Genomic DNA, 21,244 nt, shown 5'->3' on the forward strand with positions numbered 1-21,244 from the left:
ACCATGGCTAAAGGCTGGCCAGAATTATAAATAAAGTCGCCATATTGCGGAAAACCAATAGAAAATAATTTCTTGCACTGGTAACACTACATTCAAATGTCATCTGTCTATTGCTGTCAAAGTTTAACTTTGTTTGCGCGTGGTATTTTATTTAAAGTGTTATTTTGTGTCGAAAATACAAATGAAATACAACCACCATGGTGGTATACACGTGGCACGGAATGCCGAGGACCTGGGTTCGATTCCAGCGCTGGTCTTATTTTTCTGGTTTTCTATGCATCTATATTTCAGTTTGTATTTTCGATATGGGTTTTACGGTATGACCGTAAAAATAACAAAAAATTTGGAATTGAAATAAAAAATACAAAAAGATTCCAAATAAAACAATGTTATTTTGTGTTTTTGTGCGTTAAAATGCCGAAGATTATCCATAGCCTTGGAAGGAAAATAATTCACAATGTATAAAAGTATTTGTCATAGAAAAAGTCCGAGGCATTAGAAAATATTCCTTAAATAATATCACCGAAACGTTGTCAATATGACTGGTAGGTATCGTATAGTAAGTGTAAAGAATGTTGCAATATAAAACGTAGAAGTTCTGCCCTCGCGTCAGGTTTTTAATATTCCTGGTCAGCCTTTAATTAAAATCTATAAATTAATGTATAATTTAAAAAATGATATTTCAACTGTAATAAATTGTGCTGTATGTTACCCAAAACAATAAATAAATAAACAAATTATTATATTATTTATTAATTAATAATACATACATACATATAATCACGCCTCTCTCCCGTAGGGGTAGGCAGAGACCACTTCTTTCCACTTGCTACGATCCTTACATACTTGTTTCGCTTCGTCCACTTTCATTATTCCCTTCACACATGCTCTTCGGTTTAGGGTACTCTTGACCTGGCCTTTTTCCAAGACGTCCCGTTTGGCCTCGAAACGTCCGCCTAGGTCTACCCCTTCCAACACTTTCATTTAATAATAAGGAATAAATAATTAATAAGTAATTACTTTATTAATAAATTTAAATTTATCCTCTAGTTCTTTTTATTTTAAAAGTTGTATCTCACGCCTGGTCAGTATTAAACACAGGATCCCCATAACTTGTTTTTGACTTTTGTACGTCTGTCTGTTGCAGCGCTGCGCCGACGCAGACAGAACGCGAGCGAGAAATACGCGGCCGACCCAGCGCGGGATTTGAACCTGCGTTTCGCGCGCCCCAGGCACCGCCAACCGCCGCCGCAGCACTCCAGGTATATCATCATCATCATCATTATTATCTTCATCGGTAAAATGCTTTAAGCTTAATAACTTCTAAATTGCATTTTACCTTTTTTTTATCAATATTCCCAGGTCTCAAAACTTCTTTGGTCTCAAAATACCTAAATTGTAAATGCCTAATTTTGTTCTCTTATAACACCGAAATGCTTAAATATGGCTGAATTTCAAAATACCTTTAGTCTCATAATACCTAAATTTCAAATCACTTTCATGGCAAAACAACATATGCTTTAAAACAACAAAGTTAAAATACCTAAATTTGTACGTTGAAAGGAACTACTAAAAGTCAATAATCACAATCAAATTTGTCAAATACCGACCTGTGAATAATTATGGCGTTTTTGCCGTTTTGGTGTTTTCGGCTTGAGTTGTTTTAATATTTTGTAATTTCTCTCATTGGTATTTGAATAAATAGGGCATTTTAATCTTTAGGTATTTAGATAATATGACATTTTAGGTCAAAGTCATAATAAATTTCGTCCATTTTAATACAAGAGACAATTTGACATTTTAGGTATTATGGCCCATGAAATTTTGTGGTTTTAAGCGCAAAGCTGTAAATTATATATGTAAACTTTTTAATATATACAAAAGAAAAGGAACAATATATGTACAATTCCAAGGCCCATGTTCAACCGTTGTCCTTGTATCAGAACGGTTACTCGGCGAATGGCAATTTATTCCAATTTGACACCCTTTTTATAGTTGCTAGGAAAAATCTCGCCAGCGCGATTCAGGGTGACTAAATTTTCCGTACAGCGACATCTATCGGCATATAAACTAAACAACGATACATATTACGGCTATACAAATTGTTGTATCGGAAAAACCGATAAATGATGATTTATCGACATCCAAATTGATTTATCGATATTGAAAATCCGCCGATACTATAAAATTTGCTAGTTTAAAGGTATTAGATGATTATAAGTTTTTGGAGAAACTCTCCCTATACTACGATACTGTTGACGCTAATATTATTTAATACGAGAGTGAGAGGGACGGCACGAGAACTTCGACAACGGGATATTTAATTATTCTTGCAATATCACCCGTATTACACATGTTTAGCAATTGTACGTGGATGTTTCGCCCGTTAGGAGCGGGCTGCCGTCCCCGCCGGCGTCGGCGCGTCGTCCCCGTCGCGTCCCCGCCGCGCGCGCGCCCGGCGCCGCCGCCGGCCCCCCCGCACGGGCCCCCCGCACAACGCCGCGCGCGCGAGGCGCTTCCGCCCGCCTCGTCCATCGCGCCATAGGTCAGTGCCCACCCGACACTCGCCGCCCATGGTTACATAGGTCAGTGCTAACTACCGACACTCGCCGCCCATGGTGCCGTAGGTCAGTGCTAACCTACACCGACACTCGCCGCCCATGGAGCCATAGGTCAGTGCTATGAGACACTCGCCGCCCATGGAGCCATAGGTCAGTGCCCACTCGACACTCGCCGCCCATGGTGCCATAGCGTCAGTGCTATGGAACTCGGCCCCATGGCATAGGTCATGCCACTCGACACTTGCCGCCCATGCGCCATAGGTCAGTGCTATAAGACACTCGCCGCCCATGGTGCCATAGGTCAGTGCCCACTCGACACTTGCCGCCCATGGTGCCATAGGTCAGTGCTATAGGACACTCGCCGCCCATGGAGCCATAGGTCAGTGCCCACTCGACACTTGCCGCCCATGGTGCCATAGGTCAGTGCTATAGGACACTCGCCGCCCATGGAGCCATAGGTCAGTGCCCACTCGACACTTGCCGCCCATGGTGCCATAGGTCAGTGCTATAGGACACTCGCCGCCCATGGAGCCATAGGTCAGTGCTATAGGGCACTCGCCGCCCATGGTGACATAAGTCAGCGCTAACGTACCATCAGCCAAATAAGTGGTCTATCAATTTTTAAACAAACTCCTATCAAATGAATATGTCGCTAAAGTCGAACTTTTAAGTCGACAGACACGAGTATTAGCATTAATATAAATGAAATAAATAAATAACATGGGACACTTGACACCAATTGACCTAGTCCCAAACTAAGCAAAGCTTGTACTATGGATACTAGGCAACGGATAAACATACTTAAATAGATATTAAACATCCAAGACCCGAGAACAAATTCGTGTTATTCACACAAATATCTGCCCCGGCCGGGAATCGAACCCGGGACCTCAAGCTTCGTAGTTCTCCAACCACTTGGCCATCCGGTTGTCTACATTATTGTCACGACATGCAAACGAATATCAACTTTAGGATGGTAGACCATATATTTGGCTGATGATACACCGACACTCCCCGCCCGTGGTGCCATAGGTCAGTACCAATATATAGCCGACATACATATAATTGACATAATTTTTTTTTTTTACATGTTACACAATCCATTGTTTTTAACCCCCGACGCAAAAAGAGGGGTGTTATAAGTTTGACCGCTATGTGTGTCTGTGTCTGTCTGTGGCACCGTAGCTCTTAAACCGGTGGACCGATTGGAATGCGGCTTTTTATTTGAAGTCAGGTTGTCTAACGATGGTTCTTAGACACGTTTCATCAAAATCGGTTTAGCCATTTTTGAGATATTGAACTTTGAAGTGACATAATTTGTATTTTTTTTCAGGACCCTACAAACAGCTGCGATTCAGCAAGGGACTTCTGATTAGCTATACACACCGCGTATTTATTATGTATATATTGTTACATTATATATATTTGACACGGCATTGGAAAAAATTGAAAATTATAAAAAAAACGGAATATATTCGGACGTCAATGAAAGCTTGTTCATACTAAATAGATAGTTTTTTTTAGCTCAAATATTTCGATAAAAGTTGTCTATGCCATTCTGAATTACGGTTTTTTTAAAGATTAACCAATTAAATTAAATATTGTGCTATTAGTCCAAGGAATGATTTTATAGGCATTAATTAACTCTGCACCGCCCCAGTCGTCCAGTCGTGACAGCCATTGGCCTCACACGCCAAGGTCATATACGTGACCAACATTCAACTTGTAAGGTTGTTATTTTGACAGGTGTCAGCAAGAGTTCATTACAAACTCGAAATTAATCCTCCTGCAATGGAATTAAAAATCATGTTCAAATTCAAGTTCAAAAATTCAAACTTATTCAGTAAATAGGCCGCAATGGGCACTTTTACACGTCATTTTTTAAACTACCAGCGCTTTCGGAAAGACCATCATTGCCAAGAAGAATGCGCCGCAAGGAACTTAGCAGTCATTTTTTCAAAATAAAATAATAAAAAATAAAATACTTCGGCTTTGCTCAGGGACTATCCATGCTAGAAAGCTGTAATTTTGCACGAATATGTAAACTATGCCGACAAAATGGTACAACAAAAGATTTAAAAAAAATTTTTAGTGTGCATTCCATATACGTAAAGTGGGGGATGATTTTTTTTCTGATCTAATCTTGTAGTGTGGGGTATCGTTGGATAGGTCTTTTAAAACCAAGGGGGGGTTTAGGGGGTTGCTAAAACGATTTTTCGATTCAGTGATTTGTTTGCAAAATATTCAACTTTAAAGTGCAAATTTTCATTAAAATCGAGCGTAAAAGCGATCTTGACGTGTCATTTTATTCAAAAACCCTTTTGAAAAATAAGTTACAGCAAACATGTAACAATTAGCAAGGGCATTATGATCATTCACATGCTTTTGTAAGTAGTAGTTACTGATTTTTTTTAAACGTTTTTCAATAAAAAGACTCGTCAAGATGTTTACCCTAGTTCTAATGCTAAAAAAACGAAGTATAGTAAATGCTTGTCAAAAAAATTGAGACAATGATGTCGGACGTGCGGTATCCCATCTTAGGCCTCTAAGGTTGGCAACGCATCTGCAATCCCCCTGGTGTCGCAGATGTTTATGGGCGGTGGTGATCTCTTACCATCAGGAGACGCACTTGCTCGTTTGCCATCCAGTCGAATAAAAACAGCAAAATGCGCGAAGCTTTACCGTCTAATCGCTTGAAAACTTGCTAAAACATTCCTGTTTATTTTATACTCCTAACGCCCAAGTCAAATTTTTGTTTTATGAACATCAAGTTTTATGTCACTTGTGTGAGAGAGTTCAATGTCAAATGACCTATAAGTCTTTTATAAAGGACTTTGGGCGTTAGGAGGTTATGATATTCATGGTCAAGTTTGTGAGCCCCTTAAGATAGACATTCGAAAGCTATTTTAATATACTTTTCTATCTCTAGTAATGTAGGTAATTCATCAATCAACGATCAGGATAGGCCGGTTTGCTGCAAAAAAAAACTATATTCGTTTAGTATGAAAAAACTACATTGGTCTTGACTTGAGTTGTTGTAATTTACGGTTATTTTAAAACAACTTGTTTTTTATTAAGCAAAAAGCTGACAAAACTCTAAAAAAGAAATTAATGATATACATTGACATGATATTCCTGAATGACATATTTTACTCAAATTCGAGGAGACAATTACTCATTTGTATTAAGTGCATTTCTTATAACTCTATTTTGAGCTATGAAATGTTTATTTGTTTTGAGCAAATACTCTTTGCTCAATTTGAAGTAGTTTTGCAATATTATATATACTATAGTAAAAGTTTTTGTTTGTTTCCAATGCTTAAATTTTATGAAACTTACTAAAAGTGACTTTTGTGTAAAAATAATCTCGACAAAATTAAATGTATTACGACATTAGTATATTATCATTTGGATTGTTGACATATTCGGACTTGAATGATTTTTGTGACATCTTTTCTAAGTACCTTTGCGGCACTATTGACAGTGTCAAAAATCCAAAATGGCTTCCCGTGAACAGCTGATTGTGACGTATGAAACTGTCAGGTGTCAAAAAAAGAAATGTACAGTACGGCTATAAATATAATTTTCGGTACTCAGTAGTTTTTTTGCATGAAAAAAGAATGGTATCACAAAGCTTCGTTCGCTACTGAGCATTTTCCAAATTAAATTAGATAGAAATGTGTGGTTAGGCCATTGCAATGCATACATATCTATTGTCCTAATGAAATTTCGCATAATGTTTGACAGGCAAAATTTATTTGATTCAGCCGTATTGTACTGATCTCCACTGACAGTTATAGTCAGTCAAAAAAAGTTGACATTTGCATTTATGTCCTAAATTTAGTACGCTGGGCGTTACGAGTCTAAGGTCACTTTATCCTCATAAGTCCTCGCGTACTTTATAAAGTACAAATCAATTGTAAGAATAATTGCCGAATGTACTATGTGGAGTACAATTTCTGCAATGATGGATCACTGTCTAAAATAACAGAACTGGAAATTCTCAGCTCGGTCTGTAGAACTATCTATGTCACTAAAAGTCGGGATTTACGAGGTTAATTTGCCTTCAAAGTCACTTATTAATTTATTTTGACAGGTGCTAGTTTTTTTTTTTACTCTGACATATTTACACTAAAGTTACAAAATATAACGATAAAAATTGCTTAAGTTCTAGCTTTTTTATAAGTGCTGTTGTATGCGGTGTCTATGTTAAAATAATAAACCCCTAGTCTATCTCTCTCGCACGTACGCGTTCAGCTACGTGTAAGAAAGAGCATCGCCAGGGTTAATATGTAAAGTTATATTTAATTTTACGAAGTTAAATCATGCATGACAGATGAGTTGACGCTCGTTTTTTTCGTTTAAAAATATGTACAGAAGAGTTATTTTGATATTTAAAATGCTATTTACTTATTTATCGTTTAAATTGACATTGGTGGAGAACTTTTTCATATTTTTAAAGGGGCGGTTGCGACGCACCCTTCTTTTTTAACAAGGCATAATGTTCAAAATTGTTATAGAAATTGTTACTTAAATATCTATCGTGGCTTAAGTAAGTGAAAAATAATATTTTAGTAAATTTTCGAAAAAAAAAGCACTTCCTTGAATAGTTAAGATTTGCTTTCGAACGGACTGGGAGGACGGTTTGTTTGAAATCGGAAGTTTTTTGGAATACAAAATGCAGGGAGTTGTTTCCTTCAAAGGATTGTATAAAGATATTTTTCAGGAGGAATTTCGGGTGATTTTCGCTACATATGACGTTTTTAAATCTATGTATCTCATGAAGTATCGATGTTGCACTTTTATTCTTTGAAAAAGTAATATTAAAGTATTTATTTATAAAAAAAGCATTTACATTTTCAATGCATTTCTCAATGATTTCGTTATTTTTTAACGAAATCGATTATCTAGTATTTCCGAGTTATTTCTAAATACTTTAATATTATTAATTTGATCTATACATATGTATAAAATGGATATATAATAATTATAGGTACGTAGATGCCATTAAATTCTAGTCTTGCTGAGTAGTCTTAGAAAGATTATGTAATAATTAATTAAAAACAAAAATATCTAGTATTTTAAAATTTAAATTTAATGTTGGATGAGAGAAAAGATTGCGCGCCTGGGATTTTTGTCAATGGCAATGGGAATGTTGCCAGTGTGGAAAAATCCAAAATTGCTGATTTCGAATTCGCTTGGGGTGTTCGGCGTTGCGTGTTTTGAGCAAAAAGAGTCGACTCACAGAAAAGCAAGATGGCCGTCTTTCGCGCTCTATCCCATTTGTACCTTTAAGTGTATTTTTCTCTAAATCACAAAGTAAACTGTTATTTAAAGGGTACAGATAAGAATATCGAGTCGCTTCAATAAGAAACTAACTTTAATACTAGCTGTTCATGATTGTACCTGTTTAAAAATATATATACCTGCAGCGGAACAGAACCTCATCCCTATTTGAAGTCGGTTTAAAAATTACGGTTAAACGCTGGGATTTGAGGTCGTCTATAAATTACGGCATACTTACGGAGAGGCGGTTTGTGACACAGGAATTGCAATTTTCATAGCAATAGGTGTGGCTAAAAATGGTCTTGATATGACGTAATTCATAGATGGTTCCTTACGTATGTTAACTTAATGAGGGCTATCGTTATTTGTCTTACTAGATGGCGCCACTGTTGCGTGAGGTTTTTAAGTGTGGCTTTCAGTCTGTTATTACGGGCGTGAAGACAAAGTTTAGATTAAAATCATATTCAATACACCTTAAAACCGTACCATAAAAATATCGAGCAACCACAGTGTTGCGTAGTCCCGTTTTGTTCGGACAAAAAGGGGGGACAAAAGTTTTCGAAAGACAAAACTGTCTCAAAACACAGACATTCATTGCCCCGGAACGCATAATTGCCGTAATTACTTTCAGGTAACGCTAAATATTCACAAAACTATTCTGATTATGAATAAACCCGCGTAGCTCACCCGAAAGCTAAGAGATTTGACATTTCGGTAACCTCACGCTACACTAGCGCCTCTAGCGGCGCATTCATACGCGATAGCCCTCATTCGTAAGGTAAACATAAGAGTGCTTCTCACTGTCCAAATTGGTATGGTTAATCTTATGGTTAATGGATATGACAGCAGGGTGTTGTTTATTGGACATTACTGTCGAGCGCTCGAACGTTACCTTAATTGTAGTCGGGGTACTTTGAGGTACAGGTGTGTTGAGGGTGGACTGTATTATTATAAAATGAAACAACTTGCTTCCATAGAGTGCATCTGCATTAAAGTATTACTAGTACGTGTTGTTCTGCGTAGGGTCGAGCGGCGAGTGAGTTGGAATATGAGAGCGCGGTATTTAAATAATGTCGCTTGCGCGCGAGGGAGGGGAGCACGGTCGATCATGATCGAGCCGCGGGGAGGACCAATGGGAAGCCAGGAGAGAATCGTGTAATGCTGAGTGGGGATAGTGTGTGTAAGTTCGTGTTACTGTATAGTGTGGCCTGACAAATGCATTTATTTTCATAAAAACCTTATATCTATTACATGGCACATAATTAATAAAATATACAGGTAAACAAACAAATCAACAATCACAATAAAAATAGGAAAATAAAGTAAACAAAACAAAACGAATACTAATCTAAATATCTATATTTACAATATCTTAACCTATTTCCGACATTCTCCCCCACGTGTGCTAACACCTTCAGCTTCGGAAATTTTTATAAGTCTAGACGCAGGACGACGAAGGAGGCCGGCGGCGGTGCGTGCTTCTACTACGCGTACTATGCCATCTGGGCCGGGGTAAGTTTTTATTACTTCGCCTCTAGGCCACGTACCTCTCGGCATTGTTCCATCAACAATTATGACAATGTCGCCGGGTTTTACGTTTGCGGTGGTCCGTCCTTGACTTACTCGAAGCTTCAGTTGCGGTCGATATTCTTTGGTCCATCTAGCCCAGAAATGATCTGCCATCTTTTGCGATTGTTGCCACGATTTTTCATTAAGCGTTATATCGTGGAAATTACAGAATGGAGACATGGCGTTGGACCTGCCAATGAGAAAATGATTAGGCGTCAATGCTTCTTCTTGACTGCCCGTCAGTGGCGTGAGTGGTCGAGAATTAACGACGTGTTCTGCTTCCAACAACAGCGTGTGCAGCACTTCTTCTTTGGGGTGCTTTTCATGTAGGGTGGCACGAAGCGCTGTTTTAATCGAAGATACTAAACGCTCCCAGGCTCCTCCAGCTGATGGGTTTCCAGGAGGTATCTTCTTCCATGTGATCTCTTTGTACTCGGCGAACTCTTTCAGTTGCTTTTCGGCGGTCAGCAAGGCGTCAGATATTTCGCGCTCCGCTCCGACGAAATTAGTTCCATTATCCGAATATATCACGGTGGGTGTTCCTCTGCGTGCCATCATTCTTCTCAGTGCCAGTATGAGTGAAGCAGCTGATAATGATGCAACGAGCTCCATATGCACGGCCCTAGTTGTGAGGCACGTGAATAGGGCTCCCCACCTCTTCTCGTGACGTCGACCAATCGTGATTGTTATTGGCCCGAAGAGATCGCATGCGGTGGCGGTGAAGGGGGGTTGGTTCGACATTAGGCGCTCTGGTGGTAAATCTCCATAGGGTAGTTTGAGAGGTTTGCCCTTATGTGTTTTGCACCATTGACAATTTTCGCATATATATCTTAGCGTACCACGCAGACCAACAATGTGGTATCTTTGAGTAAGCTCATTCATCACGGTTTTGTGGTTGCCATGATTGAACTTTGCGTGGTAGTATGCGATAAGTAAGCGCGTGAACTCTTCTTTTGCGTGAAGAATAGGTATCGCTGTCCCTCGGTCGATTCTGGAATCCAGCAGGAGCGTTCCTTTGTTGTCCAGTTTTGCTGTCACCTTTCTAAGGGGGGATCCTTTCGACGCTGGCTCGCTTCGATGTAACCTTCTTATGTCTTCACTGAACGAGATGTTTTGGCTGCGTCGAACTAATAATAGTTCCGCCAGTCTTAGGTGATTCCGATTTATTTCTATTTCGTGCTTTCTTTTGAGCATTTTGGCTTTGAAGACCTCGGCGGCGAACAGCACAGTTGCGGCGGACCTAATTAATCGCGTGAAATTCGAAAATCGGTCGATTTGCGGTAGGTAGCTATATGTGTCGCACTTTCGCGTGGCTAGTACTACTCGCGGGGGGCGTTCCTCGCCTGTGGGCGGGGCCAACGCCGGCGCCGATTTATCTACTGGCCATTCATTAATATCGCGCCTAATAAAATCGGGGCCCTGGAACCACCGGTGGTTTTTATCAAAATTAATCGGGACGCCTTTTGTCGCGTCGTCGGCTGTGTTGAGCGCGCTTGGCACCCAGCGCCATTCGGTAGGCACCGTGGTGTCTTCAATTTCCGCAAGTCTATGCGCTACAAAACTTTTAAAAGACCGTGGGTCGGATTTGATCCATGCTAGGACCGTCCGCGAGTCCGACCAGAAATGTTTTCCGATAATTTTGTAATCTGTTTGTTCTACAACCGTTTTAGTTAATCTGGTGCCTAGCACACAGCCCTGTAACTCTAAACGCGGTATAGATATTGTTTTTAGTGGGGCAACCCTAGCCTTTGCCGCCACTAATCGCGAGGATTTCCCTCCTCCGGGTTCATTTGATACGAAATACACCGCCGCGGCATATACTTTCTCGCTCGCGTCGCAGAATGTGTGTATCTCGCCCTCTCTCTCGCACGCGGGTACATAACGCTCTATCTCGAGATTTTTTAATAATTTTACGTTTTCAATAAACGATTTCCACGTGGGAATAGACTCCGATTTGATAGGTTCGTCCCATCCTATTCCCGTCCGCCAAATGTCCTGAATAAGGGCTTTACCTATCACCGTGATTGGTGAAGCGTACCCTAGCGGGTCGTACACGCTCATTACACTACTTGTTACCTGCCTTTTCGTGGGTAACTGGGTGCCGTTCAGAACGTTTGGTGGCGTGTTACGTAAATTTACATTAAAACCTAACGTATCGCGCGCGTGATTCCATACGAGTCCTAATGTGCGTTCCGATTCGCTCTTGACTCCTAGGGACGTACTTTTCTTATCGCTGCCTGTACTCTTGACGTCTGTTACGACTTCGGGGCGGTTCGAGGCGAATCCTGTCAACTCGAATGACGCTAACGAGTTTAATGTATGTACGTCATTTATTATTCGCCTCGCCTCGGCTTCCGAACTGTCGAGGGCGATAAGGAAATCGTCCATGTAAGAGTTTCTTACCGTTATTTTTGCCGCTTCCGGGTACAGCTTTTCATTACATTTCGCGTTTTTATTCTTAACAAATAGAGCCGTAGCTGGGGAACAGGCAGAGCCGAAAATTAATTTTTTCATTCTATATTCGCGCGGCTCGCTCTGTCTCTCTTCCCCCCTCCATAAAAAACGTAAGCTGTCCCGGTCGCTTTCCTCCACTTCGATTTGGAGGAACATTTCGCGGATATCGGCAGTGATGGCAATTTTGCCCTCGCGGAAACGCAACAAAACTCCGAAAAGTGACTGAAGTAAGTCCGGCCCTGTTAACAGCGCGTCGTTTAAGCATTTACCGTGCGCGCGCGACGCCGCGTCAAAAACTAAACGCATTTTTAATTTTTGTGCGTGAAAAACCGGAAAATGCGGGAGGTACCAAGCCCGTGGCGAGTTGGGTGGCGGGGGCGACTCCATAACCTCTGCATAACCTTTTTCGATTAGATTTTTGATTTGTTTGGTATATTCCAATTTCAAACTTTCGTCTTTGTCTAATTTGTTCTCTAGGTTATGTAGTCGCTTCATGGCCTGATTTTTATTGTCGGGCAATGACTCGTTTTCTGACCGCCAGAGCAGACCCGCCTGATAGGCTGTCCCTTTCGCATTTATTACGCACGTCGCGTTTAAAATGTCTATTGCGCGCTGGTCGGGGTCCGTTTTAGGTACTTTTCTCTCGATCCCTAATGATTCGATACTAAAATTTTCTTTAAGTAACGTTAGTATTTCGTGCTCGGAATCCGTTCGTTTTACGTGATTAACCACGAACGCTGCGCTGCGACTGGCTTCGTGTTTCCCGTGCAAGATCCATCCCAATCTTGTGAGCGAGGCCACCGGCATGTCTCTCGCACCACTGCGAATCTGTGTAGAGACCAACAGACTCCAGTGGTCTTGGCCCACGAGAATGGTGGGGGTAGCACAGTCGTAGCACAGCTCGTTCCTTATTTCCCGCAAGTGTTCGCATTTTTCTATTAATTCGCGACCTACAGTCTGAGCCGTAAGGTTCAATTTTCCTATTGTGTACGCGGTTATTTTTTCTAAGTTTCTACTACACGCGCCGCGTATTGATAATTGGACCCTACAGGATTCCTGGTCGTTCACTACGTTACCGCCTACGCCCTCTAGAGATAGAGGTTCGGACCTGGTTCTTGGCGCAACCTGGTCCGCTATATGCCGCTCTATCATCGTGAGACTACTGCCGTCGTCTAACAGTGCGTAGGTATTGACGACCCCTAATGGCCCTGACACTTCCACGGGTACTATCTTAAGGAACGTGTTAACTTTGTGCACATGGTTGACCGAGCTACTAATGTTAGCACGCGCGGGTGCTTGAGTTGAATTTAATCCGTGTAACAGTCGATGGTGCCAGCTTCGCACTGGTTCACACCGCATGCAATATACTTGCATTTAAACGGTCTCCTGTGAGCCGCGTCCAGGCAACGGAAGCATAATTTACTCGTTTTCGCTACTTCCCAACGCTGCGCTATTTGTAACTTCACGAAATCCGAGCATAAGCTGATTTTATGCTCGCCGTTACAAATGACGCATTTATCTTTTGCGTTACTCGATTTCGATTGCGCGGGAATGGGTTGCTTCGGTTGTCTTGGCGCGTGAGACGGAACATTTTTTTTAATATGCGGTTTGCGATTTACTTGTGCGACTGTACGCGGTTTAAATTCCTCATAATCTGAATCTGACTGTTCGGTACTACTACTACGTGAATATACTCGCGTGCGATCTGCAGCGCGGGCGCGCGGGGGGGCGTGGCTATGGGCGTGGCTTCCGTATTCATTCACTACGTTAACGTTTGCGCGTGCGGGCCGCGAGCGCGCATAAGTTTTACGTGAAGCACTACTTATTTCGTTTAAAAACTGAGCCATAGCTGCCAGTCCCGGTATCGCTTTATTATTTGCGCGATACTTGTTCCATTCGTACCGTACAATTAAATTCATTTTATCTACAATTTTATTGACTATCTCGGGCGCGTATAAAAATTCTTCCTGGCGCAACGATTTAATTGTAGATACTACGTTGGCTACCTGGGCGGCAAATGTTGTGATATTACTATTATCATCTGCCAGCCGCGGCATGCGTTTTACGCAGTGCATTTCCGCGAGAACTATTTCTTCTGGGTCGCCGAATTGGCGCTCTAATGCCTCTATAATTTCGTACGGATCTGACACTGTGTACATTATCGATCTGACCGCGAGCCTAGCATCGCCCCGGAGCGCTTTGCGTATACGTCCTATATTCGCGACGTCTGTAAACAATGACGCTGTATCGTCAAACTCGGCCCGGAAAGCTATCCACTCCGTTATATTTCCGTCAAATGGCGGGAGCTCCGGTACATGCCTCTGCATGCCCGGCTTGCTATTGCTCCTGTTAACTGCCTCTACTACCTGGTTGGATAGCAATTCCAGGTCGCGATTGACGAATGATTGATTTACGTGAACTCGCGGCGGTACGTATGACGAACGCGGCGGCGGCGGCGGAAGTAAAGAGTGTCTGTTTATCTGGGCGTTGTCGTTCGCATATCTATGCTGCTCAACCCAACCTACGACGCGCGACTCTTCATTTGCATCAGGCGGCGGCGCCGTGCTAGGAGGTTGAGACGCTTCAATCCGTGCGATCTCCAACCTACTCCTAGCCGCGGCCGCGGCCCTGTGAGCCCGCTCAAGTTCGGCATCTTGCAGCTCTAACTCGGCCCTAAGTAAAGATAATTTAGTGGACACCGTGTCCGCCCCCCCGGTGGGGTTGCCTAAAACCGTTTCGTTCGATTCATTATCGTCTTCATGTACCGGCGCGGCATGCCGTTTTGCGGGTTGCGCGGTAGGCTGCGCGGGGCCCCTGACGTAATCACGTTCGCGGGGCGCGACGCCGTAATTCCTAAACCGTGCTGTTCACCGCTGGTGCCGTTGCTCCACGTATTTGTTTCGACGGATGTGGTATCACCTGACGTTGGTGTGCTCTCCGACGCCATCTTCTTTGTGGCTGATCGCAGGGTGCGTTCTTCATGCGCGGACATCTTCTTAGCACACGCGGGGTTCCCTAATTCCTAACCCTAACACCCTAACAGCCCTAACAGCCCTAAAGTCTTCTTTCTTCTGACTTGCTGTTTGTGGCCGAGCTCGCTTTGTCACCGTTAGGTGCGAGCTGGCCCCCAGCTAAAGCTGGCAGTTCAGCCCTGCTGAACTTTGTGACTAAAGTCACCAATATAACGAAACACCGAGCGAGGCTCAAGGACGTTTCAGAAAAGTCGTTTTTACTGACCGAAACCGAAGTCTCAAGATCAGTAAAATGACTATAGGTTAGATCGCCGATCAAGGCCGAAGCCTCTAAATCATTGATCACCTCTACGAAAGAACCGAGGGCTAGCCTCAAGATTCTGTGATGACTCGACGCTCGACGACAACACGTAGGTAGGTAACACGATGGCACAACTCGAAGTACATAAACACGCGAGGAATTTCTTCTTGCTTCCGAATCACGCTGCAATTAGAGAATTCTTCGTGCTTCGAATATGCGCTGGTATTTCTTGATCCGGTTACCGAATGACCATTGTTGAGGGTGGACTGTATTATTATAAAATGAAACAACTTGCTTCCATAGAGTGCATCTGCATTAAAGTATTACTAGTACGTGTTGTTCTGCGTAGGGTCGAGCGGCGAGTGAGTTGGAATATGAGAGCGCGGTATTTAAATAATGTCGCTTGCGCGCGAGGGAGGGGAGCACGGTCGATCATGATCGAGCCGCGGGGAGGACCAATGGGAAGCCAGGAGAGAATCGTGTAATGCTGAGTGGGGATAGTGTGTGTAAGTTCGTGTTACTGTATAGTGTGGCCTGACAAATGCATTTATTTTCATAAAAACCTTATATCTATTACATGGCACATTAATTAATAAAATATACAGGTAAACAAACAAATCAACAATCACAATAAAATAGGAAAATAAAGTAAACAAAACAAAACGAATTCTAATCTAAATATCTATATTTACAATATCTTAACCTATTTCCGACAGGTGGGGTACAAACGGTTGCGCGAACCCATCACAGTTGCTAGTCTAAAAAGCTTCCGTCTCTAGTTTTATATCAAAAAAAAAATGAGACACTTATTTTTGTCAGAATGTATAAAAATAAGATTAGGGCTCTTTTTTAAATGTATTCGGTTGGTTTGTGATTCGTCGTGTTTTGGCTGCGGTTTGCATTAGAATTAAATCGAACATTCGATCTGTCAAAGGATGTTCGAACGAAATAAATATTCGCGAATCAACAATTCGGGCGAAATTGAGAATTCGACGAATCAGAAACTTATCATGTATTCGTCTATGGTCAGAGAAGGTATAGGTAATTTAAAGACAAGAAAAAACCTGTAAGTGGTCTTCGTATCTTCAGGTCATCGTTGAAATCTCAGAGGCGTCCAATTAATGTACCTAGTGTTTTTCCTTGTCTTATTTACCTGTCATTTTTGTTATGTTACGAAACGCACGCTCGCGTATATCGTTTTATTTTGCCATATTTTTTACATTTACCGAAATATGCACAATAAAATTTTAATAAAAGGTATGTCTTTCACTGTAGTTTTATTTTAATTTTTCTAACATGGTTACGTACTTAATAGGCTGGGATGCATGGATGTATTGGAACAACGTAAGCGTTCATTTGCGGAAATTAAGCACGGAATGAATATCGTGATATAAGTAAATATGTTGCAGGGAATTGGCCGAATCAGAATTTGAACAAATCTTTAAAGGGATACAAGGTATACGATCAAATCACGCAGGTTGTTAAAATTGGAAATTAATTTTATATTTCCCTCGAATAATTTTTGTACAGTCACGTCTAAAAATAGTATACAAAAACAAGGTTGCATAAATATGTGTCATACATTGTATCAAAATATTTATCCTTATTACTGAAATTCAACCAAAAAATTGTATTCATTAAACTTTGTCAGTATTATGTAATCAAAAATGCTTCAGAAAGTTGCATACTTAAATAAATTCCATTTAAATGTATCCACCTCGTAGTGCAAAAAATAAGTAATAATATGAATGGTTCCATATAACATATAACCACACCAATTGGCAAATATTTGTATACGCCGTTTGATTTCAATAAATATGTAAACACGTTTGATATTTTGGATTCGTTTTTGAGAATTATCTGTTTTTGTTAAGATAATTACATGTCTGTCTCTTTCGTAACCTGCATGCGGGCAGGGACATAATACATACTAGAATCCATAACTCCATTAAATATATTATATATGGTGACCCGTTCCGCACAACTACGGTTACGGTATACATAGGACACCGTGAATCACACTATTTATTTGTGAAAAACCGCATAAAATCCGTGCGTAGTTGATAAGATCTAAAGCGTACAGACAAAAAAACCGACTTTGTTTTATACTATGGAGTGATGAATTGAAAGTAACTCTGTCTGTTCCGGTATCACGCTACAGTGCGGCTCTACCACTAACAATATAACAATAATAATAAAATAAAAACAAAAATGCTTAGTGGCACCTTTCTGAGAATGACCCTAAACTGAATACTCAATATTTACAATCAATTCAATCTAAGGACTGTCAGTGCGTCATAGAATAATCGTGAGATTAGACGTTGCAGTGACAAGTCCGCACTGTTTTTCGTGATTGTCAAATCAGTTAAATATATAACTTACGATTCTATGCCAGTCAGACAATCGTGGAATTACTACAGCACTATCTGTGCATTGTACATGGTTTGTTGTTCAGTCTGATAATATTTATGATCAAACGGCGTATACAAAATATTTGCCAAATTGGTGTGGTATATTATGGAACCATTCTGTATACTTATTTTGCTACGAGGTGGATACATTTAAATGGAAATTTATTAAGTATGCAAATTTCTGAAGCATTTTGTGATTACATAATACTGAAAAACAGTTTAATGAATACAATTTTTTGGTGTCAGTAATAGATACATATTTATGATGAAAATGTGTGGCTACATATTTTTTCAATTTTTTTGTGTATACATACTTTTAGACGTGACTGTACCTAGTCAAAATAACCATAACGGGACTTATCACGCTATTTTTACACGAGTAATATTTACCTCGACGTTTTGGCAACGTTACTGTTGCCGTGTCACGAGTAGACTGAAGTGTGGGGTGTCAAGTCTGCCTAGCAGCGCGAAGTTTTCGAACTACCCGTGCGCGCGCGACGCGCGTCCAAAAACTAAACGCATTTTATTTTTTGTGCGTGAAAAACCGGAAAATGCGGGAGGTACCAAGCCGTGGCGAGTTGGGCGGCGGGGGCGACTCCATAACCTCTGCATAACTTTTTCGATTAGAATTTTTGATTTGTTTGGTAATATTCCAATTTCAAACTTTCGTCTTTGTCTAATTTGTTCTCTAGGTTATGTAGTCGCTTCATGGCCTGATTTTTATTGTCGGGCAATGACTCGTTTTCTGACGCCAGAGCAGACCCCGCTGATAGGCTGTCCCTTTCGCATTTATTACGCACGTCGCGTTTAAAATGTCTATTGCGCGCTGGTCGGGGTCGTTTTAGGTACTTTTCTCTCAATCCTAATTTATCGATACTAAAATTTTCTTTAAGTAAACGTTAGTATTTCGTGCTCGGAATCCGTTCGTTTTACGTGATTAACCACGAACGCTGCGCTGCGACTGCTTCGTGTTTCGTGCAAGATCCATCCCAATCTTGTGAGCGAGGCCACCGGCATGTCTCTCGCACCACTGAAGATGCGGAATAACTGAGACCAAAAACAACTCCAGTGGTCTTTGGCCCACGAGAAATGGTGGGGGTAGCCACAGTCGTAGCACAGCTCGTTCCTTATTTCCCGCAAGTGTTCGCATTCTTCTATCCTTCGCGACCTACAGTCTGAGCGCGCGGTTAAATTTTCCTATTGTGTACGCGGTTATTTTTTCTAAGTTTCTACTACACGCGCCGCGTATTGATAATTGGACCCTACAGGATTCCTGGTCGTTCACTACGTTACCGAGCCTTACGCCCTAGAGATAGAGGTTCGGACCTAGTTCTTGGCGCAACCTGGTCCGCTATATGCCGCTCTATATCGTGAGACTACTGCCGTCGTCTAACAGTGCGTAGGTATTGACGACTCCTAATGGCCCTGACACTTCCACGGGTACTATCTTAAGGAAACGTGTTAACTTTGTGCACATGGTTGACCGAGCTACTAATGTTAGCACGCGCGGGGTGCTTGAGTTGAATTTAAATCCGTGTAACAGTCGATGGTGCCCAGTCTCGCACTGGTTCATTCCGCAAAATGCATATATTGCATTTAACGGTCTCCTGTGAGCCGCGTCCAGGCAACGGAAGCATAATTTATCGTTTTCGCTACTTCCCAACGCTGCGCTATTTGTAACTTCACGAAATCCGAGCATAAGCTGATTTTATGCTCGCCGTTACAAATGACGCATTTATCTTTTGCGTTACTCGATTTCGATTGCGCGGCGAATGGGTTGCTTCGGTTGTCTTGGCGCGTGAGACGGAACATTTTTTTTAATATGCGGTTTGCGATTTACTTGTGCGACTGTACGCGGTTTAAATTCCTCATAATCTGAATCTGACTGTTCGGTACTACTACTACGTGAATATACTCGCGTGCGATCTGCAGCGCGGGCGCGCGGGGGGGCGTGGCTATGGGCGTGGCTTCCGTATTCATTCACTACGTTAACGTTTGCGCGTGCGGGCCGCGAGCGCGCATAAGTTTTACGTGAAGCACTACTTATTTTTCGTTTAAAAAACTGAGCCATAGCCGCAGTCCCGGTATCGCTTTATTATTTGCGCGATACTTGTTCATTCGTACCGTACAATTAAATTCATTTTATCTACATTTTAATTGACTATGGCGCGTATAAATTCTTCCTGGCGCAACGATTTAATTGTAGATACTAGTTGGCTACCTGGGCGGCCAATGTTGTGATATTACTATTATCATCTGCCAGCCGCGGCATGCGTTTTACGCAGTGCATTTCCGCGAGAACTTATTTCTTCTGGGTCGCCGAATTGGCGCTCTAATGCCTCTATAATTTCGTACGGATCTGACACTGTGTAATTATCGATCTGACCGCGAGCCTAGCATCGCCCCGGAGCGCTTTGCGTATACGTCCTATATTCGCGACGTCTGTAAAACAATGACGCTGTATCGTCAAACTCGGCCCGGAAAGCTATCCACTCCGTTATATTTCCGTCAAATGGCGGGGAGCTCCGGTACATGCCTCTGCATGCGGCTTGCTATTGCTCCTGTTAACTGCCTCTACTACCTGGTTGGATAGAATTCGGTCGCGATTGACGAATGATTGATTTACGTGAACTCTGTCTCGCGGCGGTACGTACGATGAACGCGGCGGCGGCGGCGGAAGTTAAAGAGTGTCTGTTTATCTGGCGCTTGTCGTTCGCTATATTATGCTGCTGCCAACCCAACCTACGACGCGTGACTCTTCATTTGCATCAGGCGGCGGCGCCGTGCTAGGAGGTTGAGACGCTTCAATCCGTGCGATCTCCAACCTACTCCTAGCCGCGGCGGGCCCTGTGAGCCCGCTCAAGTTCGGCATCTTGCAGTCTAACTCGGCCCTAAGATAAAGATAATTTAGTGGACACCGAGTGTCGCCCCCTCCGGTGGGGTTGCCTAAAACCGTTTCGTTCGATTCATTATCGTCACTCATGTACCGGCGCGGCATGCCGATTTGCGGGTTGCGCGGTAGGCTGCGCGGGGCCCCCTGACGTAATCACGTTCGCGGGGCGGACGCCGTAATTCACTAAAACCGTGCTGTTCACCGCTGGTGCCGTTGCTCCACGTATTTGTTTCGACGGATGTGGTATAACCTGAAACGTTGGTGTGCTCTCCGACGCCATCTTCTTTGTGGCTGATCGCAGGGTGCGTTCTTCATGCGCGACATCTTCTTAGCACACGCGGGGTTCCCTAATTCCTAACCCTAAACACCCTAACAGCCCTAAAGCCCTAAAGTTTTTTCTTCTGACTTGCTGTTTGTGGCCGAGCTCGCTTTGTCACCGTTAGGTGCAGCTGGCCCCCAGCAAAGCTGGCAGTTCAGCCCTGCTGAACCTTTGTGACTAAAGTCACCAATATAACGAAACACCGAGCGAGGCTCAAGGACGTTTCAGAAAAGTCGTTTTTACTGACCGAAACCGAAGTCTCAAGATCAGTAAAATGACTATAGGTTAGATCGCCGATCAAGGCCGAAGCCTCTAATCATTGATACCTCTACGAAGAACCGAGGGCTAGCCTCAAGATTCTGTGATGACTCGACGCTCGACGACAACACGTAGGTAGGTAACACGACGGCACAACTCGAAGTACATAAACACGCGAGGAATTTCTTTCTTGCTTCCGAATCACGCTGCAATTAGAGAA

At 42.3% G+C, this 21,244-nt stretch overlaps 2 protein-coding genes and 1 long non-coding RNA gene across 4 annotated transcripts in view; 2 read left to right on the forward strand and 1 right to left on the reverse strand.

The window, feature by feature from the left end:
• LOC141427277 (cyclic GMP-AMP phosphodiesterase SMPDL3A-like) overlaps window positions 1-21,244 on the forward strand; it is a 165,615-nt gene that overhangs the window by 45,731 nt on the left and 98,640 nt on the right. The window lies entirely within an intron of this gene.
• On the forward strand, window positions 1,073-2,419 carry LOC141427012 (uncharacterized). Its single transcript, XR_012451292.1, has 3 exons — window positions 1,073-1,084; window positions 1,148-1,262; window positions 2,391-2,419. It is a non-coding gene; the product is annotated as an uncharacterized lncRNA (long non-coding RNA).
• LOC141427154 (uncharacterized) lies at window positions 9,225-14,862 on the reverse strand. Its single transcript, XM_074086388.1, has 3 exons — window positions 14,742-14,862; window positions 13,903-14,595; window positions 9,225-12,850 (listed from the first exon to the last, which is right to left on the reverse strand). Exons 1-3 carry the CDS (start codon window positions 14,860-14,862, stop codon window positions 9,225-9,227), a joined length of 4,440 nt encoding a protein of 1,479 aa, XP_073942489.1.

The sequence above is a fragment of the Choristoneura fumiferana genome, chromosome 4 (assembly GCF_025370935.1).
Source record: "Choristoneura fumiferana chromosome 4, NRCan_CFum_1, whole genome shotgun sequence".
NCBI classification, from domain to species: domain Eukaryota; kingdom Metazoa; phylum Arthropoda; class Insecta; order Lepidoptera; family Tortricidae; genus Choristoneura; species Choristoneura fumiferana.